At 35.4% G+C, this 22,115-nt stretch overlaps 1 protein-coding gene across 1 annotated transcript in view; it reads right to left on the reverse strand.

Annotated features, from left to right (window-relative positions):
- Nucleotides 1-7,351, reverse strand: part of LOC306876791 (contactin-associated protein-like 5) — a gene marked incomplete at both ends in the record, with an annotated part of 68,231 nt that extends 60,880 nt beyond the window's left edge. Inside the window, one exon of the mRNA XM_079428198.1 lies at nt 7,270-7,351. Within this exon, the coding sequence (XP_079284324.1) occupies nt 7,270-7,351 (82 nt within the window). The remainder of the gene's footprint in view (nt 1-7,269) is intronic.
- Between the last annotated feature and the right edge of the window lie 14,764 nt (nt 7,352-22,115).

The raw sequence follows: 22,115 nt of genomic DNA on the forward strand, positions 1-22,115 counted from the left end.
TTATAACTCTGTTATAATGCAGAACATGTTGAAATGGATGTTGAAAAGATGGATTTTTAAAATGTAGCTGATGGTTTTGGCATAAAATGAGTATACTGACATGCTTCTAAAGATTCTCTGAAGAGAAATGAATGGAATGAGGAGGCTTGCAACACAGACAGATCAAGTAGCTCAAGGATACGTGACAGATTTCAATACGGTCTTCTGTTATGAAGCATGAACCCTTTTTTGATGGCAAGATCAGCCTTTTTCTTCAATAAACACTGAGCATGAAAACCTAGCTATGAAAATAACAGCTAGAAGGCAACATCAAGCATCATAGTGCAAGGAAGAAAAGAAAAGATACAGAGCAGCATGTAGAAGAGACATGAACCACTGACCAAAGATCATGATGGTAAAAATCTGTAGTAAAAATGTTGCCAATGGCACGCAATGCCAACCCGACCATTTTTGAAAAAGTGGTTGATGGACCTATATATCATATTTAGTTGAATATCATTTAGACCGTGTTGGTCAAAGTGACTTCCCTGCACAGCTGCCATTGATTCCTACATTTTCTAGTCTGAAACAGTGAATCGTGACACCAGTCCCGGGGCTAGACCATCGTTAACCTGTTATGTTGGACAGAGTGAGGAAATGCCTGAGGTTATTGACCTGAGAGCTTCTGGTTAATATCACATCAGGGGAAGCGTGTCTGCTGTTACAGGACAATGACAGTTGGGCCGCTTCCATCCCATCAGCCCAGATGGTGGGGTACATGCTTTGCCCCCCAGCTGGCTCATGGAAATGTCACAAGGTTGGCCAACATTTGGTTCATGATGGGATAAGAAATGCAGGAAAGTATGTTTTACTTTTGCTGATGCTTTGCTTTCAATCTCTGCATTTCAGTGAGAGCCTTCAAGGCACGTGATAATACCATATTACAGTTTAAGAACTTCAGAGTAACATACTTTGGATTCCAGGATGGAGTGAGGTATTAACAGGGAGAGGTTAAATAATTTGGAATGGGACACGGGATTTTCAAAAAAGTTCCAAAGTTTCAAAGGATGTTTTGGTAATTTTAACACTAAGGAGAATGTTCTTTGATGTGGTGTTAGGATAAAACTCCCTCCCTATTTTTTTTTTTACACCCTCATAAGGTTCATGAAGTGAAACTGGCCAAAAAAAAAAAAAAAAAAAGTATTTTGAAAATCATCCCACTGGGCATTTGGTGCAGTGAAAGAGATCAAGAGAGAGCAGCACTGAAGTGGCATAATGCTAAATACTTTAAATATTGCATAAGCATAGTGTTTAAAACAACAGCATCTCTCTCTCTCAAAACACCCACATGGAGTTATAACACACATATTTATATCACAATTCAAAACAATCACTTAAAGTGAATATAATAATATACAATTAATTACATACACTGCTGTTCAAAAATTTTAGGTAAGTTTTTTTTTCTTTCTGAAAGGATGTATCAAATTAAGTATAAATAAAAGTCATTTAAAATTCAAAAGGTTTCTACTCAAATGCTGTTCTTTTGAACTTTCTATTTATCCAAGAATCCTGAAAAAAAGTATTATGGTTGCCCACACACACACACACACAAGGCAACACAATAAACACAATCAATTTTTAACATAAGAAATGTTAACCAAATCTGCATAATAGAATCATTTCTGAAGGATCATGTGATACTTAAGACTGGAGTAATGTCTGCTGATTCAGCTTTGCCATCACAGAAAGAAATTATATGAACGGTAGTATATAAAATATTTATCAAGACATCAAGACAAATGTGTACTGTTGGCGTGCTTCCATTTGAATGTTGGTGTGCATACCTTGAATGTGAGCGAATTTGGATAAAAGTGTCTGTCAAACACATAAATATAATTGTATCACATGCATTCTAATGGACTAAAATGAAATGGAAAGGAACATGGGAGCACCAGTATAAGCTTCAAGAAAGAACAACATTAAAACTGGTATGTTGTTGGAAAAAAATAACCCTGTTTTTGGGGTCGGGGGTTTAAAATATTCAGAGGAAAGCTTCAGGATTAACATTCAGATGGAGCCACTGTTGTATCACATTTATGCTCTATTCTTCCTGTGCTGCAGAGGCACTATAATAATAATAAAAAAAAAATACTCTCTAACTTTACTCTGACAACTAATAGTACATACTCATGTCTTATCTGCTTATTAATCACATTTTAATTGGAGAGGAATATTGAATGCACATGAAGGAAGGCTGATTGCATGCATTATCATGGCTGATATAATCCAAGAACATGTTCTAGAGTGGAGACTGCATGGAGATCTGAGATATATAATTAATACTGAGAGCTCTCTAGAGACAAATAATGGATGAAAGAATAGAGAACACAAGATGTAAAGCAATGCAAACCACCATTTAATGTGGATTCCTCATGAATTATTTTTAAATAAATGAGACCAGCAACAGTGTCATCCCGCCAATAGCTCGAGTAAAGCCTGTGAGCAAAAGCCTCAATCATTTAGGACTAATCATTTTCCAGATTCTATCATCAAAAGATATCAGATGAAAGCAAACAAGTAATGAAAGGCCACAGTCGTGTTCTAGTTCCTTGTTTGTGCTCATCTCAAACTGACAATTCACACTATTTTCAAAGCATAACTCTAAAAGTGTTTCTATCATATTAAAGTAACTATTTCAAACTTTACATTTAAGTAAGATTTTGTACTACATGGCCTTAATTATTCAACTTGATTAAATCTAAGAACAAAAATATAAAATAACATTTGACCTCCTTTTTCTTTCCTGGCATGAATTTAAATTTATTTAAACATATTGTTTAACTTACTAATTCAGTAAACATTTGAGGAAAAAAACAAATAAATTATTTTATCTCTCATGAGCTATACTTTAAAAAGAACAAGAGAGCAGGCTCTGATCTAACTCCCGAGAAACTATCTGTTATTTATTTATGTGTGTTTACACTGAGGGAAGAAGAGGTAGAGGAGCAGCATGATGGATTATTACACAGAGAACAACAGTAGAGCCATATGTGTGCTAGGAACTGCAACTGAATTGTAATATCTGCAAGAGCAATTCATTCTTGTACCAAAAAGCCACGCATATTGAGGAGATTCATGATTCAAAAATGTTGCTCTTCTAATCATAACAAATGAGTGAATGAGACAGCATACGTTTTACAACGACTCTTATATAACTGACTGAACGTCCAATATGCTGACACAAGCCACCTAAGAGGTCATAGCTCCACCGGATACAGCTTATCTCAGATCAGTGACAGATAATAGATGCATGATCTATAAGGCGGTCTATAAAAATCAACTCTATGGTTTAGACGTAGGAGAATCAATAAAGCTGTTATTATTGTCTAAAATCAGAAAATAATTGCAGACAGAGCACATGTGTGTCAATGTCAGCATTTCAGGACAAACCCAGGTTAATGAAAATGTGTCTTCATATGACTATAAACAGAATATCCATAGAATCTGCTGACTATTCAGTAACCTGCAGTACAAAAAATTTGTCAGACCTAGTTTGCCAGCATCAGAAATTCAGCAAAATCTGTTTCATTCTGTTCCGTGTATCTCCCTCTGCAGATGTGAGGCAGGGGATGATTTAGGCTGAATAAAGCCTTGATTAATCAATATTTTCATGGTCTGACGCCCACACAGCATAAATCAGCATGGAGATGAAGTCAAGTTAACAATATGGACAACACTGTCAATGCTCTTCACCGCCTCTAGCCTTTCAAGGTGATTTACATGATGCACTATAGTCTTAATGGCATTCTCTCCATTTTCCCTTTTATCACTTCCCAAGGTGTTTCAGTGCAAATTATTCATTTTTCATGTACATTAAAACAGAAGCAAGTTGGTTGTGCATTAATATTTGAAAGAAAATATGAATTGGTCATGTCTCATCTACTGTAACTTTAGTGCCAAACTATTATACTGCAAACAAAAAGAATAAATCGTCTAAAGATTCCCTCCCTCTCGATGCCCACAGGAAATCTGGTAAGCTCCACAGGAGAGCTCCCTTAAAAAGCCTCCCGCGTTTGACCTCATAAGAAAGTTGAAATAAATGACTCTATCATGCTAATGCCCGACAAGGCTCTGCTCTCCCCCACTGAGAGGGGAGTTGTATTTAGAATGTTAAATCAGTCCTCCTGTACCACAACAGCACTCTGACATGCGTTCAAACTGAATAAATATTGGTGTCCTGTTTGGGTCAATGCACACGTTTTGCACTTCAAACTTGAAGTTAAACTTCAAACACAGAAATCTGGAAATAACTTTTTTGCTTCGGGCAATTATAGATGGATTGATTGACAACACAGTATGATTCAGTCTATATTCAGTCTTACAAAAACAACAGCATACACACTTTAACGCTCGGCATTAAGTGAAAATTCACCCAATTTTCTAAAATCTAATTGTGAACAATTGATCTTTATGCATATTAAAAAAAAATATATATATATATATATATTTATATATATGTAATCAAAATGTCATAACTCGATCTTCTTTATGGTGATGTATGCCAGACTTCTCCCGTCACTGAGTCTCTTTAAACTCCACCCCTTCTGCCTACATCCAATCAACAACCGATGAATAGAACCAAGTAACCAGCTTACATTTTCTCTTTCAAACATCTATTTCACTTGATAATCAAAATACTGAAAAATAAATCTGTCACTATTTCATTGAGACTTTAATGAAATATTACAGATTTAATACATTTCAACCCGGAATAGACCTTTAAAAATAAACAGATTCTTTGATAGGGTGTATGGATACATGAAGAACTTGCTTGGCACTCGACATCTATGGCTCCAAAAACATCCATGGAACCTTTCCATGGCACAACATGTTCTTCACACAAAGTTCTTTAAGAACAGTTTACTGAACTGACTGGGAATCTTTGGGGTATTTAAAATAGAACCTTTATTTTTAATAGTGTATGAAAGCTTTCTATAGCACAAAATATTTTTTGTAACAGAAAAGGGTTATAAGATTTTGAAAAGGTTTGCCACACTAAGATTTTTATGGACCCTTTCTGGAAAGGTTCTTTGGGGAACCAAGAAATGATTATAAGACATCAATCAAATATTCTTTATTGTCCACTTATTTTTAAGAGAGTAAAATCCAATACATGGTAGCCAGTGCTGCAATGTCAATGTCTGGTTCCATTCTCCTTGAAGGGGTTATTTGACCATTCTTCTCACTAACTGTCCAGCTTGTGTGAAATTCTGCACAGTATGTTCTATAGATGCCGAGATATCTTAAACATGCATTCAAGTCCAGCTTTACAGACTGTGTAAATCAACAATTCTCAATGACTTGGATCAATAGTTCTACATCTCTACTTTTATTTATTTTTAGAGTAAAGAGAGCTGGACATTTCTGATACAATCATGTCCACAGACGATGTCAGAAAATACTGAGCCCCTGGGACCTTACTCACTGTTTGCCCTAGCCAGTGGAAACAAGTCTTTCATCTTGTGTCATGTTGGGACCCTCCACTGTCCCAGTGGTCACAGTAAAAGGGATGTAGTTGTTCTTCCAGGGACACCAGATCTGAAAGGACATCCCCTTGTAATCCTTCTATGAGAGCAGAGCCAGAGGCTCCTGAGAGAGACAGCAGCAACCATTATCTCTGTTACCTGACACAGATGACAAGGGCATGATGGATCTCCAGCTTTATTCTGGTACCCCTGTGGTAAATATGAGAATATCTTTTTGCATGTCCTCAGTGAGGATTCACTTCATCTGATCCCGATCCACAAAGCACATCTCATGCAGAGCACAACCATCAATGACTAAGAAAGTTTTTGTATCGTATCACATAACGATGCAAATTGACTCGGAACACATAAAAATTACAGATGTCCAGTGAAACCTACAGATACTTCCCGTTGCATAGTGTTTCTCATCTCAATAATACAGAAAATGCAGGGGGGAAATGTACTGTGCTACCCTGATTCACACAATTATATCTGAGAAGGCACCGACTAAGAATGCTTTAGACGCACAAGCTTCATACAGAGAAATGACAATCAATGGCAGTAATGAAAAGATAATGAAGTGTGTTGGAATGACAATAGATATTAAAAGCTTAAATCAGACTTTTGGCACACATAACTATAGATACAACATTAAAATAATATTGAGGAGACCAGAGACAGGGCAACGCCGTCAGTTTAACTGATTAGAAATGTGCTACAGATCAAGACCACCACTCTCTTCAAAACAATTTTGAGATAAGAAAGAATAATTTAATGGCAGGTATATATTTTAATGCAAGATTATGTCATTGCATAATGAATGTTAAATGACAGGAATGGTGTAATTTGAATCAGCAGGTTCTCTTTTTTACATTTAATGACACACACATTAAAATAACTGGAAATATTTCTAAGCAGATGGGGAAGATTGTAACACTTTTTGATGTACATTTACCTGAAGCACAAAAATCAAAACAAAATGGGACAATATATGAACATTTGTGATTAACAAGCTTGTGTATTTAGAACCATTTTTCTAAATTTTACATTTTTCTATATTTGTTTACAATTTTACTTGCTCTTGTGATTTAAAATGTTTCCTATAAAATTGTTACAGTAAAATGAGGCTGATAATTGGGGAATGACATCATTTTGAACAAGTAACTTAATTTCCTTTCATTAGTGTTACAACCAGTCTGGCATTCCTATGCATAGATTTTAACAACTCTTTCTGTACCTGCTATTAATTTGGACAGTTAAGTGATAAATAGCCTAGACCTATAAACTATTTTGTATCAGACACTTGTGTGACTATTATATTAAAGTTTAAAGACACACACACACACACACAAAAACGATTTAACAGACGTTGAAACAAAATGTTACAACATCGCCCTGTCTCCTCTACACATTTAGTCGAGAAAGCATTTAGCCTCAATAACTGCTTATCAAGTCTCAATTGCCGTGATACAGCGATCGAATATGAAATGTTAAATCTCTCACACCTCCTCACGCTTATGAGAAGTCGCATCGTGATACGCGATATGCACCAGTCATTCGTTGTACATTGATACGGGTTCATCAGATCCAGTAAAAGTTTACATTAGCAGGACTCGTCTTTAAATCCCCTGCACTCTTTCAATATTGAATTGATTTCAGAGTATTTAGCAGCTGTATCAAAACAACAGGTCTAATAAAAACTCATCTAAACAAAACACAAGTCAACTTTAAAACAACGTCGAACGGCACTGCAGGTACTTACAGTGACTGGCGCACATTGCCGAGCTGAGAACGGAGAGCAGCGTCAAACTGATAGCAAAAGCCCATGACTTTGGCAACTGCATGTTGTCCAGGTTGATGGCAGTATATCCTAAATGCGAATGAAAATTAATGTATTTCCAATACGATTCGCGCGTCTCTCTGTTCTCGTGAGTATTTCAGTGGCTCGTGCCTCTCTATCCTGACACCAGTAAGCAGCAGAAAGAAGCTCTTAAAGACACCCACAGCTCCCCAAACGCCGTCATCATCATCCCTCTAACGCGCACACACACTTACACACCGCGCTCCCTCCTTTACCACGCGTCCCTCATTTTCCAAAACAAACACTGGTTGAGCTCCAAATGCATCAGAAGCCAGTCCCATATGACATATAAATTTGTTTTGGAGGAACAGAGGCGAACGATGTGGAAAACTGTGTGTGGCATATTCATCAGAGCATAGTGATTTCATCAGTGGACTGTGAGCCGATACGCTTTCAGCACCATGGACAGCTCCACCAGGACACTGCCTGTTGGAGATATTCAAGAACATGGTAGCTGGTTTCCAGCTGGTCTAAGATGGTCAAAGCTGGTCATTAGTTGGTGTTATTAGCTGGCTGACGAGCAATCATGTTCCAGCTTGAACATCTTAAGCTGATATTAAACAGCTGGTTGAGATGGTGTAAAGGAGCAGGTAATGACATGGCTAGACATCCACATTTGCAGATCCTTTTATCCAATTATTTACAAAAGACCAGCTAAGACCACTTAAGGTCTAACTATCTTAGACCAGCTAGAAACCATTTTCTATGTTCCAACACGAAGCTACCAGCTTAATGAATTCTGATTGATACAGACAACCAAACAGCAGCGAGTTAAATAAGCTTAGTTAATGTACCATTACTTTATTTATTTATTTAGTCATTTAGCAGACGCTTTTATCCAAAGCAACTTACAAATGAGGACATAAGAAGCAATCAAAAACCAACAAAAGAGCAACAACGTGCAAGTGCTATTACAAGTCTTGGTTAGCTTAACGCAGTACAGATTATTATTATCATTATTATTATTTATTTATTTATTTTAAATAAAAATACATATAGAGAAATAAAATTAGAATAGAGAGTGCTAGAGTTAGAGGGTCAAGTAAAGATGGAACAGATGAGCCGTTTTTTTAGCCGTTTCTTGAAGATGGGTAAGGATTTGGCTGCTTGGATTGAATTGGGCAGGTCATTCCACCAGATGGGAACAGTTAATGAAAAAGTCTGTGAAAGTGTTTTTGTGTGTCTTTGGGATGGTACAATAATGCGTCGTTCACTTGAAGAACGCAAGCTTCTAGAGGGCACATAAGTCTGAAGTAATGAATTTAGGTAAAGGGGTGCAGAGCCAGTGGTGGTTCTGTAGGCAAACATTAATGCCTTGAATTTAATGCGAGCAGCTATTGGTAGCCAGTGCAAATTGATGAACAGAGGCGTGACGTGTGTTCTTTTCGGCTCATTAAAGATTAATCTTGCAGCGGAACAAGAGCCTGAACAAGGAGTTGTGAACTTCAAACTTTACAGTTTACATTTTTCCAGGTGGTTTATAAAGCATCGAGGAAAGACTGCTGAGAAGGCTGTATGCTGGACATTTTAACGTTTTAAATACAGTTAATATTTAACAACCTTTTTCAGTTCTCTGTGTAATTGTAGGAATAGTCATCGTAACAATCAGTCAATAACAAACTCTGATTTCCAGTATGGAAGGACAGTCTTTTAGAACTTAAACTGTGATGAAGTTGACCATCAGCGTCACTGACCACTCATAACTCTGAATAAAGATGGATGTTCTGCATTTTTTCCCAAAGTGTTTGCTGTCATGTGCTCCTATCTCTTCGTGTATGCAGACCATTAGTGTATGCAGACCATTTATTTATTAATATTCCTTAGGATGGTGGTTGTAAACACTTTTGGGTCTCATCCATCTTACTTTACTAGACAGCTGGTGACACCCATAGGCTTGAAATGGGATGGCAACACCTGCCCACTGACTCAGTCAACTGCTGCTCCATTTCCCTTAGTGAGGACAAAATGATTCGCATGGAAGAATCAACGGGAAATGGTGTAGAAATAAATGAATTATGCTCAAATTCTGTGAATCAATACACAAAAGCTTTTGTTTAGTACCTGATATTAAAGTACCAACCTTTAACAAAACCAGCTTTGCTAATTCATTTGTTTAACCACAGCAACCTAAAGAAGCCATGGCTGTAGCACAAAGAGTAAAGTATGGTGCTAGCAACAATGTCATGGGTTTGATTCCCTGAGAATGCATGAACTGATGAAACATACCGTGAAAAGGTTTTTGCCCCCTTCTTGTTTTTTTATTTTATTTATTTATTTTTTATTTTTTGCATATTTGTCACACTTAAAGATTCAGATCATCAAACAAATTGTAATATTACACAAAGATAATGCAAGTAAATACAAAATGCAGGTTTTAAATGATGATTTAATTTATTAAGGGAAAAAATCTGTCTAGACCTACCTGGCCCTACGTGAAAAATTAATTGCCCCACCTGTTAAATTATAAAAGAACTATGATTAACCACATTATTTTAGAAAGCTGAGTTAAATTTCACTAGCCAAACCCAGGCCTGATTACTGCCAGACCGATTGAATCAAGAAATCACTTAAATAGAACCTGTCTGACAAAGTGAAGCATGCTTAAAGAGCAACACATCATGCCACGATCTAAATAAATTCAAGAAAAGATGAGAAACAAAATAGTTGACATGTATCAGTCTGGAAAGGGTTATAAAGCCATTTCTAAGGTTTTGGGACTCCAGCAAACCACGGTCAGAGCCATTATCCACAAATGGAGAAAACTCAGAACAGTGGAGAACCTTCCCAGGAGTGGCTAGCCTACCAAAATTACTCCAAGAGCGCAACGACAACTCATCCAGGAGGTCATAAAAGAACCCAGAACAACATCTAAAGAACTGCAGGTTTCACTTGCCTCAATTAAGGTCAGTGTTCATGATTCAACAATAAGAAAGAGACTGGGAAAAAACGACATCCATGGGAGAGTTCCAAGGCAAAAGCCATTGCTGACCAAAAAGAACACAAAGGCTCACCTCACATTTGCTAAAAAATATCTTGATTATCCCCAAGACCTTTGGGCAAATACTCTGTGGACTGATGCGACAAAAGTTGAACTTTTTGGAAGGTGTGTGTCCCATTACATCTGGCGAAAAACCAACACAGCATTTCATAAAAAGAACATCATACCAACAGTCAAACATGGTGGTGATAGTGTGATGGTCTGGGGCTGCTTTGCAGCTTCAGGACCTGGATGACTTGCCATAATTTATGGAACCATGAATTCTGGACTCTATCAGAAAATCCTGACAATGATCCCAAACACACTATCTCTGAATGGCTCAAGAAAAACAAATTTAAGGCTTTGGAGTGGCCAAATCAAAGTCCGGACTTAAATCTGATTGAGATGCTGTGGCATGACCTTAAACAGTCCATTCATGCTTGAAAACCCTCCAATGTGGCTGAATTAAAACAATTCTGCAAAGAAGAGTGGGCCACAATTCCTCCACAGCGATGTAAAAGACTCATTGCTCATCGCAAATGCTTGATTGCAGTTGTTGCTGCCAAGCGTGGCACAACCAGTTATTCGATTCAGGGGGCAATTATTTTTTCCCTTAATAAATGAAATCATTATTTCAAAACTGCATTTTGTATTTACTCGGGTTATCTTTGTGTAATAACAAAATTAGTTTGATGATCTGAATCATTCAAGTGTGACAAATATGCAATAAAATAAATAAATAAAAAAACCGGAAGGGGGCAAAAACTTTTTCACACCACTGTATACCTTAAATGCATTGTAAGTTGGATTGGGGAAAAAAGTGTCTGCTAAATGCATACATGTAAGTGAAAACACTTTCACCTCAACTTTTTAATCTTTGTTTCATATTTAGTCCCACTAAACAACCTTAAACTAATCCAGGGGTTAAACAACCTTAAACTAACCCAGTGACCGAGAGTAAATCACCACAGGTGTGCAAGATTCTTGTTCAATACAGTGTCACCTCATTTACCTAGGCTCATACTAATATAGAAAAACATGTGGACAGCTCAATGAAAACACAAAGGCATTGCAATGGAAGTTCAAATCTGGTGGTAGACAGTTGGATGGTAAGTGTGTTTATGCAACAGTCAGATGGCTTAATGTTGCGGTCAGGACTCATCTCCCACTGGGAAGAGTGATAAGCATGTTATCGCATAAGAGAGTATAAACAGGCTTCACAAGGGACAGAATGCAGTGACAATGACATTAATATTTAAAGTTTGACCCTCTCACTTCAGATGTCCATTTTCTCATAGGTCAAAACATGAAAGATCTGCATTGTGAAGCATTCAGGAAGAAGTGAAGTCACCAGCACTTCAATATCTCCTTATCTATTATTTATTAACCAAACACTGAGCTTGATGATATCAGATCATGCGTATATAACGTACTGCTCATGAAGCGGTTTGTTTAAGCAAATGCATGACCACTCATGTTTTTTTTTTGTTTTGTTTTTTTGCAGTTTGCAATGAATTGATCTTATTCATGAGCTGTTACAGTTTTTTTTTTCTATATTTGCACTACTTCATGTTACATGGATCAATACTAAATGCTTTGTCGAGCATCAATTGTGTGCAATAAATATGCTTGTGGTCTAATTAGTGCAAAAAGATTCACTATCTCACCGCCACAAAGATGCTAGAATTACGCACTCTATCTGATCACTATGAGGACTTTTCAACCGTGCATTCTAGTTCCTGTTTTCTTCTGCAGTGGTTGTGATGGAAATAGATTTTCAATGTGACAAGAGTCTCTAGAGAACGCATTGCTGAAGTTATTGTGTGATAGACTGTCCAATTATATAATCATTATACACTATTTAATTAATATTTATTAAAAATAACCTTTGTGCAAAACCACTTTAGCAAGTATAAGCTATATTGAGCCTCAAGGTATTTATTCATGTGCATAATATAAAAAAAAAAAAAAAAAAATGATTCATGTGCACTGCCTTCTTCTGACGGCACTATTTCCACCATCTGCATAAATGCATTCAGTTCTCATTTATCTAGCAGCTCAATAGACTCTCCTTTAAGGTCTTACCCTGAGCTTTTTCTTGTCGGATGTCAAGTTATGAGTCTGTACTGAATCGCTATTAAATTACAAGGCCATTTTTGACACTTTCTTTCAGCCAAACAAATCTGATTCTGGTTAAACATCAACTTCCTAAAGATGGAGAACCATGAAAAATTTATTATTTATTGTAAAGTCTCAAAGGCTGCAGGATGTTAAATATTTCAAGATCTCTTATATCGCTCTCAGAAACAAAAATTCTCCCCACAATGAAGAATATGACTGCTTAAGGCTGTATACCAATACTATCCGATGTCCATTGATCTTGAGCTCTTGGGTACTTTCCAAATGGTCTTTATTCCTGGAAATACAAAATTCAGAGGTTGAGATTCTGGTTTGATAGATGTAATTCAAATGGTGTACTATGGCTCAGAATTATGCATTAAAAAAGCTTCTGCTTCTGCACGAAACTGAATAAATTATACAGTGTTGACTATATATATATATATATATATATATATATATATCCAGATCTATATTTACAGATCATCCAGAGCTCTTAGCAACATTGTCAAACCAGCATGTGATTCATATACTCTTTTATTTGCCAAAGTCAAAAAAGTCAAACTCTTAGGTGTTGAGTTACCACTAGACCACAAAGTTCTTCTTGTAAGCAGATCTGTAGTGAAATGGAAAGATTCTCATGAAATCATCTCTGGTAACCGTTGCAAGGGACGGATTTTGTCTGCTCTGGTCTCCTTCATTCTCGGTACAATGTCAGACACGAGCTGCTTCATCACTCACACCTCTCCAGACGATTCTTCACCTTCACTGGCCCTGTCAGCACTGAGTCAGGTATGTGTGAGCCTCTGAACTACAGCCATTACTCCAAAGAGAACATTTCCTTCATGAGACAGCTGTCTGTGTCTATCTGCCTTTGTGTTTCAGGTCTTAGAATCTGTTTTGAGAAAAAGAATTTGTTCTTAAGAAAAAATACACAAACTCTGTAATCAAACCTGCTATCTTTATATTTCCACCATTAGGGAACCTAAAGTTAAATACATTTATTTTGGGCACCATATTCTGAAACATCCCACACATCTTTAAAAAGTGTCCTCTGCTGCTTAAATGAGTCACAGTGTTGATTCTGAATAAAACATTTCTATCATATTAATATTAAATGAAAAACTTAAACTTAGAAAATAACCTAAATTAACAACAAAAGACAATAAATAAATTTAAGTTGTGAAATAAATAACTTACGATAACTAAAAGAGAAATAAAAAATAAAACTGAAATATAAAAAAAACTACTGAAAATGACAAAAGCACAAAATTACTAAAACTAAAATGAAAGCTTAAAGTATGAAAATAAAAGCAAATTCAAAATATGAATAAATACTATATTAAGTAATAGTAAATGACTGATTTAAACATTTAAGATAAACCATTTCTCAATTTGTTAAGTTATTATTATTATGATCATTGTTGTTGTTGAATTTAATGTAGTATTGCAATCATATTTCCATATGTTAATGAAGAAAAAAGCAACAGATCTTTTGCCTGTAATAACTTTAATCACAAGTCACCTGCAGGCTCTCGTGCACTAGATCGTCCATTTGGGACTGTGTTTGTGTTACACTAATGGACACATATTCACTCTATACACTAAACAAACTGAATCTATTAGGAGAGGATGAGTTTGTTCACTAACGTAATCCAGTCATTCTTCACTTGTGGCTCTAGGTTAAAAAAAGAGCAGAGAAATCAAACTCTCACTGGCAAAATTCAGGCAAGGACTCATCAGTTTGATTTATAGCAACTTCAGTGATACCCATCATTTCTGTAATAGCAGTTACTGACAGATAGCATCAGACGAGACGGCCGGTGTCAGGGTGAGAAAGAAGTAATGCTCAAACAATGCTGAAATGCATTTGCTATTGCAGAGATGAGGCACATTTGTTACAGGCTGACACGAAATATTATGAATGGTCAGGCTGGAGATTGTGGCGTTCTCAGGGTTTTCAGAGATACTCACTGATGCCTCTGGTGGAAAGTTCACTTGAATTTGTGAATTATCAGGAACATTTTTGTAGTCATATTATTTAACAGTGATTTTCCCCCTCATTCAAGTCAGTATATGCAACCACATGAATAAAACTGCTTTTTTCTAGACTGATATGACTGGAGTCTTCATCTGATTAATGCTACATCTAAACATGCTGTTTATTTCTTTATATGTAGGTTTTTAACAAAACTAAAGCACAGAATATTAGATACTTACAGTAAGTGTTTCAGTCCTGTTTTTGTAATAAAATTAGTATTTTGCCATGTTTTGCCCCCCTGAACAATAAACAACAAGCATTAGTTTTGCAGACCTCTGCAACTTAAAGTGACAGAAAACACTGAAGCATCAATGCTATGGTAAGAAAACAACAGCAAGAAAAATTAACTTTTGTAATAGTTAATACTAATTTAGTGTCTATACAAGTCCATTTCTCATGTCTGAGTCATTATTTTCTGTCATCTATAATCATAATTTCAGAGTTCCATGCGCTATTTAATATCATTGAAGAAATAAGTGATTAGTTGGAATAAACTAACAAAAGAGATATCTTTGAGTTGTTTCTCTCCCTCCTGCTGTCCTCTCATTAAAGAAAATATCTCATCTTTGTCTGCCCCAACAAAAGAAAGACTCCATGGAAACCTGGCATCCACAATCATCACTGTCTTATTGCTTTTCTAATGTAATTATATCTGTAGAAAAGAATGACCCTGGCTAATTTGCGCTGACTAATGCTGCCATTAAATGACAAATCCACCATAAAGTTTAGATTAAATTAAACATCCACATTGCACTGCAGGAAAAGTAAATGATATGGTAATTGAGCAATAGCACAAATATCACATGCGAAAGAGTGCTGTTATCCCAAATATCATCACGACTGTGACTGAGCCCCAGTGAGGCCAGTAATCAGGCAAAATAGATATCAAAATAGCCAGTTACTTTGTCTATTTTTGATCTACAAAAAGTCTCAGATCAACTATCACACACCTTGAGCAACACTGCAGCCGTATTTCATTTCTGGATGAAATGTGACAGTTCAGTAAATTATGTATTCCATAATATTTGCTATAGTCTTGAATAGTGTTGAAAATACTGTTATTTTACTCATCCTCATATCGTTCCAAACCTATACATTTTCTAGATTTTGTATATATATCTATCCTTTTTAAAGCTTATTGTGTGGCAAGAGCTGCATACATTTAAAAACAATATATATATAGGCTATATGTTTGTTTTCCAAAGAAAAAAACAGCATGGGCATTTTGGACCAACAGGAGGACGAGTAAATAATGACTGAATTTTTGGGTTTACTACCCCTTCGAGTCAGTGAGGGATCATTGATAGCTGTGAAAGACAGAAAAAAAAGTTTCTCAAACTGATTTCTATTAAAATTTAAATAATAATAAAATAAATAAATAAAGAAAATAAAATAAATAAAGAAAATAAATCTCTAAAAAATACTAAAGCGGTAGGCTATTGGCCACAACTGCAGACGTACTGTAGGCTAGCTATTAAAGCACTGTTTTAGTAATCTTCATTCTTTAATTCTTGAACATAGAGAATAGTATAAGCATCCCTGCCTAGAGAATAGTTCATACAAGTCTACTATTTAAAGGTAAGTGATTTCACCCTACATTTTCCCTCTTAAAATATGCTTTTAGTTAACAACAAACTCTGATTAACGATTTAGTTAATAGCGCTCAGTTGAAACTGGTAGTTCACTATTAGCTAATCAATGACCACTATTTGTTTCATGTATCCTGGAGAACTACTAAGAACTACTGTACACAGGTTCATAATTAATGTGAATTATGCATAATGTATAATTAATTCTAAAGTAATGACCATGGTAACTCACTATAATGACTCAAGTATTACCAAATCCAGTGTTGTGCAAGTTACTTCCAAACTGTAATACATTACAGATTACTTGTTACTGTTATTTAAAAGTAATTCCTTACCTTACAATATTACTGTCTCAGAATTGCAATGCGTTACATGACTCCTGTATTACTTTTGAGTTACTCTCACCAAAATATCTACAGATTCTAAAATGACTAAATGTACTAGAGCCCTTTCCTAATGGCAACGTGTTTATATTTCGTTCCGGCTTTTTATTAAGTTCATTTAGAAAAAAATGTTTAGCGCATTTTTATGAATAATGAAGATCACGGTAATCCACTAGTAATTATTTAAGTGTTACCAAATCTAGCAAAATGAATTACAAACCAGAACTGTACAAAAACCTTGAAAGTTTACAATGATTTCATACTTCCTTTAGAAGTATGTAGTAACACCTGAATAATTACTATCAAATACTTTACAAAACCCTTAAAAGCTTACAATGATTTCAGTCATTACTAGAGAATTAATCATGTTATTCACTTTAGAATACTGATCTAAATATTAGTAATCCCTTCTAAAGAATTTGGTTATACTTGAGTCATTACTAATGGGTTCACTTTACTTTAGGATTAATTATACATTATGCATTATTCATATTAATTATGTTACTTAGTAGCTCTTGTGGAGGTATGAAAAAATAGTAGTTACTGATTAGCTAATAGTGAACTACCACATTCGACTAAGCACTATTACTTACTAATTCATTAATCAGAGTTACTTGAACGATACTAGTAGTTACTAGAGTGCTAATATTGCGTTACTCATGTGTTCTTTTGTAGTTATTCATTAATGATGGAACAATATTCTAAAGTTTTATCCAAGAAGTTACTACTGAGTAATGTACATTTTAGACATAATATTGCTACTTACCGATGAAATAACGAAAGCAAAAGATCACACTCTGAGCAGTGGCGTTTGTTTGGTCTCTGAATGAATCGGTTCATCGGTGCAATGACCCGTTAATAATAAACAAATAACAGTCGCCGCCTAATCGGGGTTAATGAACATTTTCACTTAAAGTAAGCATTTGACCCTGTGAAGCCTGAAAAAATAGTAGCCTATAGTATTTTTGGTCACACTTTATATTAGGTGGCCTTAACTACTATGTACTTACATAAAAAAATAAGTACAATGTACTTATTGTGTTCATATTGTATTTCAAAACACTATTGCTGCTATTGAGGGGGGATATGGGTAAGGTTAGGGACAGGTTTGGTGGTATGGGTAGATTTAAGGGTGGGTTAAGTTGTAAGGGATGGGTCAACGGTGTAATTATAAATGTAATTACAGAAATTAATTACAGATGTAATTATATATAGGTATTTTTAAAAATATAAGTACAATGTAAAAACATGTATGTACACAATACTTTCATTGTACCAAATGATTCATTTAAATGTAAGTACATAGTAGTTAAGGCCACCTAAAATAAAGTGGGACCGTATTTTTTTTACGGAATAGTTTATTCAACCTTTTACAAAATATTAAAAAGAATATATTTGATACACCAGGCTTTTATGACCCATAATGGCCAAGTTTGTTTTTGTAGCTTGAATAAAGTCCATGCTTCATATGAAATAATAATATAGATAGTTTCAACCAAAGAGGACTGTTCACTAGACCTGACAAAAAATGGTTGTAATGCAGAGTTTTGTTTTTTTCTAATACCCTGGATCGAATTTGAAGAATTCTTGTAAATGTGGGCATTATTTAAATACATGTAATTGTATTGTTTATATTCTGACTCAATAAACCACAACTGTCGTTCTTAAATCTAGCATCCATCTTTTTTTGCCACCTGCTCACATACATTTGTGAAAGGCTTCCAATTGTTTTGAAAACATTTTGAAATATGACAACATTTTATAAGTCGAAGCACTGTTCATTTCTCTATTCTCATCTCTCACAGAAGTTGAGTTGGGGGGACAGGTGGGCCGCCAGCTGTTCCTCCAGTACACAGCCATCACCCAGAAGAGCCAGATGGGAAATCTAAACACCTCAGAGAGAGGGCTCCCCTTTGAACGTGAAGGGCTTTCAGTGTCTGCAATGTGACAAATGGCTTTATGTATATGCAAAACTGAAAAGAAATCTATTGGATCAGTTTTAAAAGCATGCTGAGGAAGAGACCAGCGCAAAAGCCAACCATAATATCACACAGGATGTTAGTGTTTCATTAGTGTTCTCACACTTCATTCTGCTCTGAGAAAGATCAGCAAGGTGCTGCAGGTGTCACTCTGTATTAATTACAATCAGACGTGACTATGAAGTGATCTTTCATGTGTGCTTGCAAAAGGATGCACTGCATCCATGTGTCTTTGAGATTATTAAACTATTAAGTCCAAATTGAAAAACTCAAACAAAAATTGTCATTATCTGAAACAGCAGCAGCACCAGCAGCAGAATTTATTGTTGTTTTGTATGACCTGGAGGTTGTATTATAAAATTATCTTGCTTCCCACAACCCACAGTTCACCAGCCTCTTAATCAGGATATGCAATATGATTAATATGATTGAACTTCCCCTCGGGATTTCACAAGCCTTGTGCGAATGATTTCTTATCTAATTACCACGATTATCTTGAGAGTGCAGAGAGAGAATACATTTTTTTTTTTTTTAAACATATTCTTTCTAAAAAAAAAAAATCAAAACTGATTCACAATTCAACACCAGCCAACAAATGAGCAAAAAAGTGGTATTTCTCTGAATCCTGCATGACTCTTTACTCAGACTTCATTGGGTGAAATGGATTTGTGATGGAAAATGCAAGGCAATTACAGTTTACAATTAACAAAATAATCATTATACAGTACATTAATCAGAATCATTGCTCATTAGCCGCAATTTTGCCCAGAAAAGAACTGATTAAGATCCTCTCCATACTTCATAATTTGTCTTAAGCTTCAAGGCCCACCAACAACCATATTCACAATCACCATTTAAAAATTATCATCCATTCTTGGGCTTCATTTCCACTTGGGGAAGAAAAAGCAGGGCAGGATTACTGACAGGGCATGCGACTCCGGCACAGTGTCCTATTAACATCCACTGTTGTTAACATAGCCTTTAACACTATAAATCATGTTTTGGTCTGACCCTGTGAATAATGTTGATTTTACCATTCACTGTAGCACTCATGTTTTCCCCCTGGACGGTAAGTAAGAGGATGCTGTAAAGACAAGGTAGAAATACCTCTCAGGCCGCTATTAGCCGAACTGGATGTGGTAAGTGTAAAATGCCGCTAGCTGGATTCGTCAGGAGACATTTGCTGAGTCAGGTGTGTGTTGTGGGCGACTGTAATGGATAAAGTACCTGCAGCCATTTTGGGAATGAAACCATACAAGTAAAGGCTGGAGGGAAAACTGAGACTTTATAGACCTGAACAATGTCAGTGTGGTGAGTGTGATGTGAAATGACTCTTATCTCAACCTGATGGGAGACATAAATCATGCTGCTGACAGCTATTTTACTGTAGTGATTGTGCTTTGAGTATAAAGCGTTGTGTACCAGAGCATTAGGTGTTTCTGCTGCACTATTGAGTTTTGTTAACTACATTAACTGCATGTCACTAAATGGTACTGACAGATGCTTTAATAACAGTTTAATAAAGCTAAACGGTGCCAACTCATTGCATACCAACCATTATTATTCATTCTTACTTCTATCTGCATTTGTTACATAAACTAACAACAATAAATAAACAAAACAAAAGGTATACGTTAATCACAAAGTCAACGGTTTCTATAAATGTAATAAATCACACACATTTTACAGACTTTAACTTATTCAATCCAGAGATGAATATCTGTAGGTTGTGTGTATAGATGTCTTGACACTGTTAAAAATAAATGTTCTAAACTTTCTTCAACTAAAAATGTTTCTTTTATAAAATGTTCACTGAAATTTTTTTGGGGGAACTCAACATGGTTTTTCTATGGCATCACTGTGAACCCCCCATACCCCAGACTTTCAATATTAAAATATTAAAATCCATTATAAAAACATTTCTTGTTACATTTGAATCGTTAGAATTAAACAAAGAGTAAAATAAACACATTACTAAATAGTTATATTGTGACCAAATTATTTTCTGTAATTTCCATCATCATTTTGAGATATTTATACTGATTTCTATGAACTGTATCCACTGTTGAACATTGTTAATATAGAAACAAATTAAATAAACTAGTATATATATACATGTATATATATATATATATATAAAGTTTTTTAAGCATGTTTTGAAGAAAGCTGAAGTTTAAGAAACACACAACTTGCTCTATATGCTACAGTACACACTATAAATACTACAACAGATTTGCCTGTTAAAAACTCTGATGAGAACCCACTTCATTAAGCATCTTGATATTTTCTAAGTCTGCTGAGTGGATTTTTAAGTGCATCCAGATGCAGAATTGTGAAAGGGAATGACTGCATTCTGCCTTTAATTACAAGCATTAGCATTTGTAAACCAAATCATCTCTCCAAGAATGCCATAATGAGTTCATGGCAACTTATCAGCCACTTTTACTTTAGTTCAGCATCGCACACATCAGATTTGATTTTTATATCATCACTAACTAAATTTCTATTGAACATGTACTCTTTAGGTCAGTATACCTCATTGTTCAATGCCTCCTGAGGCAATGTCCTGCCTAAAGGAGTCTTAAAACCTCCCTAGATCATTGGCAGAGGAAATATAATTAATATGCATTGCTCCTGTCCACAATGACAGAGCTGGGATTCAAAATGCTACAGTAGCAGTACCAAAGCCTGAACTTGCGCACAGAATCGATTCCCCTTATAACCTCTGTATAAAATCACACACTTTCTCTGGCTATGTGTTTACAATATATTAGATATGGGTATTTTATTTTATTTTTTAAGTATAAAGTCCAAGGTCTATTTTATGTTTCATGCTTTAATCAATTTGTTTTTTGGTAGTTCAAAAATTTCACATCTTTGAAATCGTTTGTCAAGTTTATATGTGGATATTTATTGAAGAATTGTTCTCATCTTTGCCTAAGAAAACTGTTTCTATCTTTCAATATTATACAATACGTATTAATTTCCTAAATTTATATAACTTACATTACATTATTAGGCAACATTTTGGGCGATAAAGACTATGTTTCAAATGTGGAAGTTCTAATTGGCTTGTTGCGGAAGTATATTATTCAAATGCGTGCCGAGTTGGGAGAAAGCTGTTACTGACATGCAACGTGCAATCTTTAATTGCTGTAACTGTGAGGCTGTTAGTGATGCTAAAGCAAACAAATGCCCTCAAACAATTAGCAATGTTATCAAATACTTCCACATTATGACTGTACACATATGTTTCCAAACAGTAAGTTAATTCTGGGGCTCTCAAGGGCATTTTTAATTAGGACGTGTCTAGTTTTAGCTTAAAACAGTGTTGATTTATCTTTACTGAAATGCACTGATTGATTCAAAACATCATAATGCCAAGGGCAAAGGTTGGGTTAAACATTGTAAGGGTTTAAAATGAATCAATATATATATATATATATATATATATATATATATATATATATATATATATATATATATATATATATATATATATACACAGCAAAGTTGCAGAGGAGCGTCTCACTGCAGCCCACAAGATCCAGGGGGCGTGGTTGGATCCAGATCCAACTCCTCCCACCTTACATTTACCTAAACCTACCCATCTCCACCCCCTGATCCCTAACCCCACCCATCTCCATCCCTAAACCTACC

The sequence above is a fragment of the Barbus barbus genome (genome assembly GCF_936440315.1).
Source record: "Barbus barbus genome assembly, chromosome: 11".
NCBI classification, from domain to species: domain Eukaryota; kingdom Metazoa; phylum Chordata; class Actinopteri; order Cypriniformes; family Cyprinidae; genus Barbus; species Barbus barbus.